Source organism: Phasianus colchicus, chromosome 1, assembly GCF_987193195.1.
Source record: "Phasianus colchicus chromosome 1, bPhaCol1.hap1.1, whole genome shotgun sequence".
NCBI lineage: Eukaryota > Metazoa > Chordata > Aves > Galliformes > Phasianidae > Phasianus > Phasianus colchicus.
Genome location: NC_143436.1, coordinates 169046392 through 169058924, shown reverse-complemented (window position 1 = coordinate 169058924; position 12533 = coordinate 169046392). Strand labels below are relative to the sequence as shown.

At 42.2% G+C, this 12533-nt stretch overlaps 1 protein-coding gene across 1 annotated transcript; it reads right to left on the bottom strand.

The window, feature by feature from the left end:
- Positions 1-7556: 7556 nt before the first annotated feature.
- Positions 7557-10407, bottom strand: CBY2 (chibby family member 2). Its single transcript, XM_031615656.2, has 2 exons — positions 10251-10407; positions 7557-8738 (listed from the first exon to the last, which is right to left on the bottom strand). The coding sequence occupies exon 2, from the start codon at positions 8634-8636 to the stop codon at positions 7656-7658; it is 981 nt and encodes a 326-aa protein (XP_031471516.1). The 5' UTR covers positions 8637-8738; positions 10251-10407; the 3' UTR covers positions 7557-7655.
- Positions 10408-12533: the final 2126 nt, after the last annotated feature.

Below are 12533 nucleotides of genomic sequence, written 5' to 3'. Positions count from 1 at the left end.
CAAAGTATGGTTTTCATACATGTGTTATGTGAGGAGCTGGACCTCAGTGATCCTTGTGGATCCCTTCCAACTCGGAATATTCTATTATTCTGTAACCCACAGTTGCTTGTCCCAGGTAGGGCTCCTGGTAGTCAGCAGGTAAGAGTGGTCAAAGATTGGAGAAGAGATCAGGAGTGTAGTGAGGAATGGGTAAGTGTGGTAGCACGTCGTGGACAGAAGTGCAGAACAAATCTGTGAGACAGGTTGTCAAGAGGGTAGACACTTATCTTTGTTTTGAGAGCAATTTAAGGTTTGCATCTGATATCTGTGAAAACCAAACTACATGAATCTTTAATTACATGTTGTGAGAGTACAAATCGTACGAAGCATGCTTGCTTTGTGGTTGTTTATTTGCTTGTGAAACAACAGCTCCAAGGAATGTGTCCATCTACACTGCATCTGTGTTTATTCCCAGGAGACTGAGTTTTCCACTTACAGAAGAGCTGTTATCAGTGCCAAAAAACTTTTTTTGTTAGTACTGGCCATGCTAATGCTCCAGCACTGCAGATGCACTCTGGTGGGTTCAGCTTGCTGCTTCCCCCAACATCTTGGCAGAGCACATCAGTGGAATAATGGTGTGAATGCAGTGTCTCACATTCTGGGAGACGTTTGGAGGTGTTGTGTTTGTGTGTTGTATTTCACCCAGGGTGTCAGAGCCAAGAACCTTCTCCAGATCTTTCCAACTATGTCTGACATTGGCCACCAAGCACAGCTTTGCTTGCAGAAATGATGTTCAGCGTACCTTCCCCCTCTGTAGTCCAGCTTTCCTAAACTGCAAGAGGACATGTGATGTAGATGTTTCTGTCCAATTCATACCAATTCATAACAAGAGTGTGATGGCAGAAGAAACAATTCAGGGGAGAAGGGCAATGATGAGTGGATGTTCAGTAAGGGATTCATACTGGCCTTCCCAGCTTCAGCTAGTAATACACAGGGTTAGTGTCTGAATACAGTAAAGCTCAGGGCCCCTTCCTACCATGACCTCTTCAGAAATCACTCTCACATGGCCAGAGTTCTGGCTCTGGCCTGGCAGGGTAGGAGAACCTCCCTTTTCTAATTGGGAAGCCAAATTGGGAACCAGTCCAAGCTGAAACTCTCTGTTCCCTCTCAGTTGTATCTACAGTCCTCATGACCTGTTCACACTGTTGTCCAGAAAATTGGACAGGAATGGGAATATGAGTTTTGATATTTAGTTCCTGGAAAACCACTGAGGTATCTGAGATTTGCCAACACATTTAATTTGAGCAATAAACCATTCTTGAAACTTGATGCCAGATTCTGCCTTTATGCATTCTGAAATAAAGGTTTCAATGCAGCATTAATGTTCACTGGTTTCACAGGGAACTAGGCTGTCAACTTTAGTGTATTTTGTTGTACCAACTATTAGGTTATTTACAGGTTCCCTACAAACAAGCATCTTGGGTGAGATAGCATAGTACTTGGAAGTTTGCACTGAGGTCTGAAAGATCCTTGCAGAAGTGAAATTCCTCCTTTGGTTGTACTACCTTGGAGCCATAAAGCAGTGTGCTTGACTTGACCATTACCTGCAGAGTCCCATAGAAAATAACTTTCACATCCCATATATGGAATTACATTGGTGCACTGTTCCTTCCTTAGGATGTTAAATAATTTATAAATAACCTGTTCCTGATCTCCAGCTGATGCAGACACTCACTCTTCTATTTCCAGTATAAACAAAATCTGCTCCAATCTCCTGTCTGCTTCTTTGTCAAGTGCCAATGAAGTCTCCAATTATTTAAATAGTTTAAAATAGCTGAATGTTAAGAGCACTTGAATCTTTCATATTCCTTGGGGAGTAACGCAAAATACCTGGCAAGGTTCATCACTCTGCTCCTCCTCAGTATCATCTTTTACAGTGTTGGTGGTAGAATACCAGATAGACCCAGGAAAGATGACTACTCAGAAGCAAACTGTTGAATAAAAAGCCATTAAGAAAAAGCTTGGTCATCCATGAGTAATGACCTTCATTAGCTGAAATGTTTTTATATTTAAAGTGAATCAATGAGTTATAGTTACTCGTGATCTCCAAGACAGAGATTAAAGAATGTATTAATGTATTTTGCGTAGTGTAAACTGTACAACCACAAAAGGAAGCACTGAATGTCTCAGACAATCAGGCAGTGTTTCTTGTGTTACAGTCAAATATCATCACCTCGTTGCTTCTTAAAATATGCTTCACACATCAGACTTTGATGTCCACATGCCACCAACTCATCACTGTTTATGGTACAGTCACATCTGGCATAGCAGTGATGGTTTTGAAAATGTTTTACCTGACTTTTAGCAGATGAATGTTAATTGGGTATTTATTTACAGAATAAAATTAAATTGAAGCTGAATCTTAATGCACAATTTACATAATCAGCTTTGTTCTGAGCTGGTGAGCTCTTTTTCCCAGCGCTTGGGACCCTTCAGTTATAGTGGCATCAAAGAAACAGACACTGAGAATGGAGATTAAACAATTTCCTAAAGCTAGAAGTCTTGATGAGAATCTATTATTCTATATTAGAATCCCATAATTTCTGCAGATCAAAGATGTACGTTAGTGCTTTGGCATAGGCCACAATCTGAATAAAGATGATCAATTTGCATTTGGAAAATATTTCTGCCAATTACACTTTTCTAAAAAATGGAAAGTTCTGTGAGCTTACCTTTTGCATCCAAAACAAGAATTAAACCTATTGCCTCATAGGTGCAGACAGGTTGAAAGCTAAACTGGGTCTATTTACAGTGAGTTTGGTGAACTTTGGTTTGCTATTTGTGCTGTATGACCATGATGTCCATCCTGTTCAACACCAACTCCACAGAGCTTTTGCCTCTCTCCATCATTTGGAGAAACTATCTCAGGTAGCCATGGACCTAAATTAATGTTTTCATTTCAAATCTGTGCCTAGATTTGAATGTTGAAAAAAAGATGACTCGTCCCTTTCCATCACAGAGGCTGATGCATGACTTCCACTCTATCATAGCTGATTCTGTGAACTAAGATGTACAGAAAGGGTGGTTAAGCACTGGAATAGGCTCCCCAGGGAGTTGGTTGAGTCACCAGTCCTGAATGTGTTTAAAAACCATTTGGGTGTGGTGCTCAGGGACATGATTTAGCAGGGGTTGTTAGTTAGGGTGGTATGATTCTATGATTCTATGACTAAGATCAACCAGGCAGAGCACAGACTTTGGCTGGTGCTGCAACTTCTTGGAGGACATCCCCAACTTCATGAAAACAGAAGCAAACCTGTGGAAAACCTGGCTTCAGTGGGAAGATGGAGCTCAAAAAGCTCAAAAAATATTGAAAAAAAAAGTACTAAACTGCTCTTTTGGGATGGGAGGACAGACTGAGTCTGCTAAGTGTAAAATGCCAAGGTGAGTGTTACATGAAGACAGTACAAAATCAGCTGTTTTAGACTAAGACGAAACAAGAATGGGAAAGTCAGCATTTGCACAGGGCCCAGCTACAGGCTATAATCCAATTACAGGGAAGCAAGAGGCTGATGGTGACCTTGCCAAAAACTCAGTTATCCAAAAATAGTCTTGACAAATGAGTAGTGTAAAAATAAGGAGCTAATCAGCAACAATAAGAAAGAGAGGGAGAGAGAGAAAATTTCCCTCTGCAAAAAGTAAATTATGCAGCATAAGAATGACATCCATCCATTTCAAACCAGAATAGCTATCAGTTCTCAGGAGCTTGCAAATCAATCAACAGGCAAGGAAAGAAGTAAAGCTTATCCCATTTTTCCTTTTCTTAAATCTGCCTAAATGTGATGATAATTAGCAAATTGTCACTGTATGTACCATTTTTCCTCCATATTTACTTTAAGTAAGCTACAGGAGCTGTGCACACAGCCCCCACAGTGCTCACCTAGAGAGGGAAGGCAGGACAAAAATGTATTGCATGCTGTGATGCCTCCACTGAGGGTAAGGAGAAGTGGTTAATGCCACTTTCTTGGGGCATGGAGCAATGCAGAGGGTGGCAGCACTTAGGACTGTCCCCAAGCAGTTATTTGTGACACTCTACAGACAACTTGTCCAAGTCTTACCAATCATGTTTTTCGCAGTGAATGAGAGGTCATGTGGTGAACAAACAATTCTATGATCACCTGCTTTATCCCATCATCTAGAAGTTATCTTCCACAGTTAACACCAACTCATTTCAGTTTATAAGTACAAAAGTATAGACTAGAGATTGGATTTTGAGTGTCGGCTTATTATAGAATCAGAGAATCATTAAGGTTGAAAAAGACTTCTGAGACCATCTAGTCCAACCATCAGGCCATCCCCACCATGCCCACTAACCATGTCCCTCAGTGCCATATCTACACGGTTCTTGAACACCTCCAGGGATGGTAACACCATCAACTCTCTGGGCAGCCTGTTCCAAAATCACACATCTCTATAAGCCTGTAATTACCTGTGCCCAGAACAGGTGTGGTTATCTCTGACACTCAAGAAATCTGGAAGGCATGAATTCAGTTTCTTGATGAAAGGTACTGAAAATACACACTGTACCTAGACTTTTTATAACTAGGAAAATCAAAGATCCAAAGCAATGACCAAAGCATGAAGGGCTCACAATACCTAGTTCTCCCAGGAACACCATTAGTATTCAGAAGAAGTAGCATTTTCCCCTGAGGATCCTACATGTGTTCCTGACAGTTAAGCTCTGCCCAGACTAACTCAATTTTGTTCAGAAAGCAATAATTTCCTCTCACGCTGGAGAGCTCTGATTCAGCTGCTTAATGAAGGCATTGCACACAAAGCAAAGCTGGGGACTGAGGTCAACAGCGCAAGCTCCTGACCTCGTGCCACATCATCACCCTGAGCTCACAGCGTGGTGAAGCACCTCCTCCACTCAGAGCTGCCAAGCTTTTAACTGTCTATTTTAACAAATATCCCATCAAAAAACAGTAAAAGGGAATAGCTATGAGAAAAGGGATGTGTCTGAAGGCACAGAAACATGAGCATGTTCCTCGCTGTGGAGCTGAGGTGTTTATCTACGTATAGCTTTAATCATTCTTTAAGCAGGAGGAACTTCTCACCTGCACATCCTCTTCCTCATTGGCATTCCTTTCAGGTCCTCTTCTGACCTGGTCCTTCTGCACAGCCCTCCCCATGCACTGCTGAGATGCAGCCCTTTCCCTTTGGCCATTGAGGAGATTTTCCTCATCATCTTGAACCCCTAACAGAAGAAAATGTTTCATACTTTAGGCCTCAGAAATACACAGTCATTACCTGGTATTTGGCCTGTTGTTGCCTGACTGAGATACAAGGTGAGGGATAATTCATTCTTTAAGCAATTCAGTTCCAAATTACTTAGAGACCAATAAACTATAATGACAAAATGTTTCTTGGGTCCTGTTGCAAAAGCTGAACCTTCCCATAACCTTTCCTTTGCTTTACAGTAATGTTCATACAATTACACCACAGAAGTCTCCTTGCGCCTGTCTTGTTTGATTACCTAACGAGTCCAGTATTCTGTCTGAAAAACTGAGACAATTGGTACTGTCTAAAACAGACAGAAATGCTTTTCCAGACGTGATGCCCATAATGTTGAGACTAGACCCAGCTTTTAAACATGGGTATATAAATAGGCTCTCTGTCACCTTGTGACAGATCACTGTTCACTTTGTGAGCGGATAAGCATCCAAGTACTAATCTAAGCCATGGAACAGCCTCCAAAGAGCTGTTTTTGATGACCTACTTGCTTGCTATGGGCCAAGAGAAAACCTGCCTTAGCTGGCCATTCAAGAAATTGAGAGGGACCTCACTGCTCTGTGCTGCCTGTTCCATTCACCCCAACATGGTGTCTGTGAGGAGGTATCCACATTTATTAATCTCACAAGTCTACCCTTGTGCTTGGGCACACTTTTCTCACTGCAACTTTCTTGTCCTCCCCTCCCAGGCTATGACTGCGTGTAACAGTAGAGGCAGAAGTAAAATGAAGAAAGAGCGTGTCAATGAGAATCTTCATTTGATAATTCTTTGAAACAAAGATTGGAAATGATCAGCAATTCAGACTAAATAGCTCTGAAAGGATTAAATATAAAAATATCCAAAAAAGCAAACAGCAGGATTAAGGAGATCAGGCCCTCCCCACCTGCCTGACAGCGGTCTAACCAGTAGGGTTGCAGGTGAATGCACAGGGCTGGCTACTTAGCTTCGCAGAGTGCTTGTTCCAGCCTATTTCTTTGCACCCAGGAACAAGTCAGTATGAGGGGTCCTGCTTTCAAGTCTTCCAGTCCAATGCAGACAGACAAGTCAGGCTCACAACTCCTCCCAGGGTCTTCTGTTGCACAGGGGCAGGGCACTGCCCTTTCTCTTGCCCTGTGCTGCTCCTAAAGATATCAGTGCTCTTCCAGGCTAGAGTGTTGTTATCTTCATAACTACAAGTGGTTGTTTACAGACCAAGACATGCTTAATTCCTGGCCTTGAAGAAGAGTGGGTCACAAAAGACCTCTGAAGTCTACAGGAATTTTCCTTGTAGCAGCAAGCTGTAAATGAGACAAAAAGAAGTCCTTCATGCTGCAACCTAGAAGTGCCATTTATCAGCAAATAATAATCTCACTTGAAATTAGTAGGATTATTCAAGTGTATGAAAACAAGGCCATTTGAGAAGAATTTAGAGTAATTAAGGTACAAAATGATGAAGGCAATTTACAAATAACTGAGGCGGAAGGGGACGTGCTGTTCTGGTGAGCGATGTTTGCTTTATAGTCCTGTTGTACTCCAAGGCAGAAGACAGATTATTTTCTGAAGAAGAACTTTAAACAAGGGGAAATGACAACAAAGTACGTGGGAATGTGGGACTTGGAAAAGAAAACAGCAAGAATATGGTAGGGGTCAATTGTAGTGGAGAAAGGTATTTCTCATCCATCTGTTCATCTAGGTGTCTGTCTGTCTGTCTGTCTATCTATCTATCTATCTATCTATCCATCCACAAGTATTGCAGAAAGAAAATGTCTTAGCTAGTGTGTACAGATCAGATAATATTTCCATTCTGAAAAAATGTGAAGTTTTTCATAGAAAACTCCAATGCCATGTTGTTACATTATTTCTCCCTAAGGGAAATACTTCACTAGTTTGCACTAGTGCTTCATGGTACATGTAGTTTGTTTTTCTATGTCACATTGTCTTTCATGACTGTATCCTGTGAGACACTACATTTTCTGTGTGAGAGAGAAGGCTGGTGCATGGTGGCAAATACAGTTCAGCTACTGAAGATGGCCAGACATAAGAAGGGGACAAATGGGGACCCAAACTCAGTTCCCATCTGAGTTTCTTACTTTCAGGAAGTGCCTATCATCTCTTTGAAAAGTGTGGCCAACCTGAGGTACTTCAAATTAAGTGTGAAAAGAATGAACTGTGTTTTGAATATGCAGGCCCGTTATCAGAAAATCCCCCCAAGAGGCTGAAAAGCATGCTTTCCAGGCACCATGTTACCAGAAGGTGAAATATGCCTAAGTAATATAAGAAAGTTTCAGAATAACACAATACTTTCCAGCTTTGCTTTTAGCTCAGACTCTGCTTGGATTTTATTAAGTTCCTTGAAGCAAGGAGAGGCACTTTCCAGGAAATGGAACTAGCAGGTTTAGCACCAGGTTTCACATCTCTCCAAGTTGATGCTCATTTTCTGTGTTCTTTCCTGCTTCTTCATATATTGGGAAAGTGATGGCAATGAGCTCTTTCTCCAGCATTTCCATTTGAGTTGTAATGTCTGACACAGTGTTTTTCACATTATTCAGCTGCAGCTTCAATTTCTTGTACTCTTCTTGGAAGAATTTCTTCTCGTCTTGGAGAGTGTGAAGGCTCTCTCTGTCATCAGGAAGACATTTCTCCTTCAGAAAGACCTGGAGAATCTGGTATAAATCCTGGAGAGCCTGAAGGATTTCATTATCATCCTCTGTGCTTGGGGCAGTCTCGGTGTCATTCTGGGTTGGCGTGGTGCTCTCCTCTTTGGCATCATGCTCCTCCTGGGAGGTTGGGCCAAGGCTACCTTCTCCCACAGCTGTGGTACATTCAGTGGCCTTCTGAACTGTGCTGTCACCTTTGTTCTCTTCATGGACTGTGATGGCCTGTTGATCTTTCCAAATGCTGGAAACTGTTCTATTCTGCTTATGGAAAAACTTTAAGACATTGTTCCTTTCCCTGACCAGCTGGAGACCCTTCTTGCCTGGACTGACCTGGAAACCTAAATGCCTCTCTGGGAAGAACGGGGACAGCTTATGATCCTTCTGGAGGCTTTGCTGGATGGCGTCACTGTAAACAAGCTGGACACCCTTGTTCTGTGACTGGAGATATTGCAGAGCCTTGTTTTCTTCCCAGAGCATCCTGTTTTCAATCCGGAGGACCTGGTTTTCTTCCCAGAGGGCTCTGTTCTCCTCCCAGATGCTCCACTCATTCTCTGACTTCTTGCTAAGGAGTCTCCTCTGGGGTGCAAATGTTGGCTGGCAGTGTACCTCATTCACCCATTTACCATCAATAAATGTAAATGTCTCATCCCTCAGTTTCATCCGTGGGAAGACACAGTCCATCTCAGGCTTTATACACCGTGTGCTCTGGTTTGTCAGGTCAAAATCAGACATTCTAGCAAACTGAGGAAGACTGAGAAAAGACTTCTGCAGGAGGCCACTGCCCTCTGGCAAGGACTAGATGACACAGAAGCTGGAGATGAAGCTTGATTAGGACTGAAAGAACAGGAACACAAATGCACTGAATTACCATCAACATTTGAGGTCAGATTTAAACAATATTACATGACAGGAACAAATAACTCAGTTCCCACAGTTGATCACATTGCCTTTTGACACTGAAAGGGAAAGAATAAGCCAGACACAGTTTATAGGAATAGAAAAAACTGGCACTAGTGGAGAAAGCAACACTTTGGTGGTACCACAAAGTTTGATATAAAAACCTGGACTCTCTTTTCATCCCTTTGCCTCATTTTTACAGTCATGGAAGATGATAAGATGCAGAAAGTCGTATGAAATGAAGTTCAACTACTTTTTAAAACAAAATTATTTGTTTCTTTTTACCAGAGCCTGTGCAATGTTTCAAACAGCATAAAAGTGTTGTGTTGTTTTTTTTTTTTTTCTGATTAAAAAAAAAGTAGGCTGCCTGCCAGTTTTTATCCCTCTTCCCAAAAAGCCTCCCATCACCCTCCTGTCCCAAGTAACATCCAGTGCTGCCATATGACTGGTGAGGAGTCAGGCAGTCAGGAATTTTGCCTCTGTATCTGCCCCAAGCACTTGGCAGGGGTCAAAAGCCATGGCCAAGATCCTTGTGCCCCCCAGCTTTGCCAGGACACTGAACCCTTCGCCCCACAACCTCTGCCAGCTGCTGCCTCCCTGGGCTCCTCCAAGTTACTTCTGAGATCCACCATCCACATCTGCCTCCTTCTCCCCCTTCCCAAGCTTGTCTGAAAGCTCAAAGACATATCACTACTGTTTAAAGCCCAAAATCCCTACTTGAAGGAGTAATTGCAATATGGGTCTGTTTGCCATAACACTTGATTTTATTGATACAAGGTTTCTGCTTAACTTTCAGAACTGCCTTCCGCATCACCATCTGGTTTATCTCATATCAGACTTGTGTTTGCATAATGTCATTCCTCTGCTAAAAGGGATTTCCCACTGTTTGCAACTGCTTGCCAATTTCTGAGTTTATTTTTCCCCCTTACGTTGTGTTCAGAGCACAGTGAGCAATTTCTTGCTCCCTGCCTCACACAGACTTGTCCTGTTCCTTCAGAGGATGTTGATGTCCCCACCGTTATCCCCAAGATGGGAAACTGAATCACAGGGGGAACTGATCCCTAAACGTCCTGAACAGCCAGCATCACAAGCCAAGATCCACCCTCCACTGAGTTTCATGGGCAGGCAGCTAAAGCCACTTATATTAAAGTATTTATATGGCAAGTTCTGAGGATAAACAGCAGTATATAATATATACAGCATTGAAGGATGTTGTCCTGGGGACAATTAAACTTGACAGCATCTCTACCAGCTCTTGTGCACTGCAGTGGAGAGGTCAACCGAGGCTTCAGAGAAGTTTTCCACCTCCCTTAATCATATTCCCAAACTAAAAAAATCTTTCCGCAGGATGGGGAGATGAGGTAGAAAACAGGTTTGGGTGAGACCGCATGAAATCAAGCAGATCTAGGTATTTTGGCAGCACCAAATTACATACCAGCACGTACTCACCTGCTTGTTGGAGATGATGCTCTTCCCTCTCCACTGCCCTGCACAGCTGCCAGGTCCCCGCTTGGTTTTTTAGCCTGAGATTCTGCTCCAAGTTCTGTACGGGGGGCATGGTGTTGAGACAGGACAGAGGAACCCACTGTGATGCGAGCACCACGCCCAGAGCCAGCCCCCCCTCCACAGGGCCAGGAGCTCCCCCTCCCCCCTCCCCACCCTCCCCTGCTTCCTCACAGCCTATTTTGTTTGATTTTTCCCAGCATTGCACATTTGGGTCATTTCTCATGGAAACGACCTTTCCAAGAGCTTAGCTCTCACGTCCTTTCTTGAACCCAGGCTTCCCTCATTGATGCACACAACTGAGAGCAGTTTAGATGGATTCTCTCTCCATCACACTCTCCTAAAAGAAATCTTGTTTTTCTTCTGAATTTTCAAATTAAGTCTCTTGCTGAACCAATGCTGATATGTTCAAAAACCTTCTGTGTATGCACTATGACAGCTGAAGTTATTTTTAATGGACAGTATGGATATGAGTTTTTCTGTAACTGGAAGTGAAAGAGTGGATCTCTCCATCACCCATCCCTATTAAGAAGAAAATAGAACATGCAGGGCATCCATGCATTACAAGTTTAGATATTATTTATAGCAGCTATTCCTGCTTCCATGTTTTTATGTTTCTAATAATCTCATTCTCTTTCTTATTTGCTTCATCTTTTGGATGTGGATTATTTCTTTTTTTCCTGTCATCAGAGTTTTTGAATAATAAATACAGCAATTAATGTCTATTCCAGTGAAAATTACCAACTTGACATCAACCCCAAAGTGACTGTTATTGTTTTAGGAAGTTAAAGGCATAGTTCAATGTTCCACAAAGATAATAAACTTAGGTATATAATTCACTTCTGTAATTTTTTCCTTGTTTCTATTTCATCTCAGGCAACATAAAAAAAATAAATAAAGAAGTAAATCAGAGGTTCCTATGGCAACTCCCCAGGGTTCATTCCCTTCTGTTCAAGTTCCAGGGTCCTGCAAAGAGAAGCTGGAAAATATCCCCAAAAGAAGAAGTTGGCCTTCTGTCAGATGGCAATGCCAGTGTGCTGCCCAGGTGCTGCAGCTCTCAGGAGAGGCAACTGAACTTCTGAATGCTTCAGGCTGTGGACCATTGGCACAGACCTTAGATGAAAGTTTTGAGTTCTAAGAGCTGAAAGAAAACTGAGCTGACAGAGACAAGGGCACCATGGATTTATCAGCAGGTAAAGCCTGCTTGGTCCAAAGTGATTAGGAACTAAGTTAGCAGCATACCTTCACTTTTTCTTATGCAGTGTTGTCCCGAGTGTTGGATAAAGTTCTTTTGGCAAGTCACTGATTTGGTGAAAGTTACAACTTCAAACTCTGACATTTTTGGATCAAATGTAGTGAATATCATCAGATGTGCATATATGTATGTGGAGACATACTTTAGAATTGTAAAAGACACAGCTGGTCTCAGCAGAACTTTTCATAGCAGCTGCACTGACTTCTGAATGTAGGAAATATCCAAATAATTTTCTAGGATGGTATCTCTGCCTGCCTTCACACCCCAACCTTCTCACGGACTGAGACAGTTCAGCCTTGTGTAGAGGCCCTAACTTCTTTGATGTTTGCTAAATCTGTCTTTCTTTTGCTGAGAGTTTCTTATCCTAAGAGAACAGCTCCACAATATGTTTTCTAATCCTTAACACACTATACTCACATTGTTTGGAACATTTAACAACTATTACAGTTTTGCAAGAAAGAATTAATCACATAATTCAGTAATGTTTCTAAAACATGCCGCTAACATACACAGTATTTTACTTCTTAGATCAACTATTTCTAAGGATAAATTACAAAATACAAATGCATTATGTTCTACTTCTTCAAACCAATTGCTACTTTTTAATATCAAATGCAGAAACAACATTCCATTCCCACATGAACTAGACTGTCCTAAGGACATGGCTGTCATTCACAAGGCTGTGAAGGCAGAAATAATGCTGAGTGTGTTCCCCTCCCTGACAAGAGATGGTAACTCCAGCTCTGTAAGTAGGGATTGAACCTACTTACTTGCAGAGTGCTTTGCCCAAAGCTTCAGACTACTCTATTCCACCATGTTAAGCTGTTCCAACTCAGTGTTAGTTGGAACCAAAGCCATGTCCCCTAACACTCCCATCCCACCCTACACCTAATCTTGCTCTCCTCCTTGAAGATGATTCAGTTCTGGAAATAATCCACTGGGCAGGCCTGGATGATAGCATCCCCATCTCTCCA

Bases quoted from the DNA above. Each gene is read 5' to 3' on its own strand.
- CBY2 (XM_031615656.2), bottom strand. From the start codon at position 8,636: ATGTCTGATTTTGACCTGACAAACCAGAGCACACGGTGTATAAAGCCT.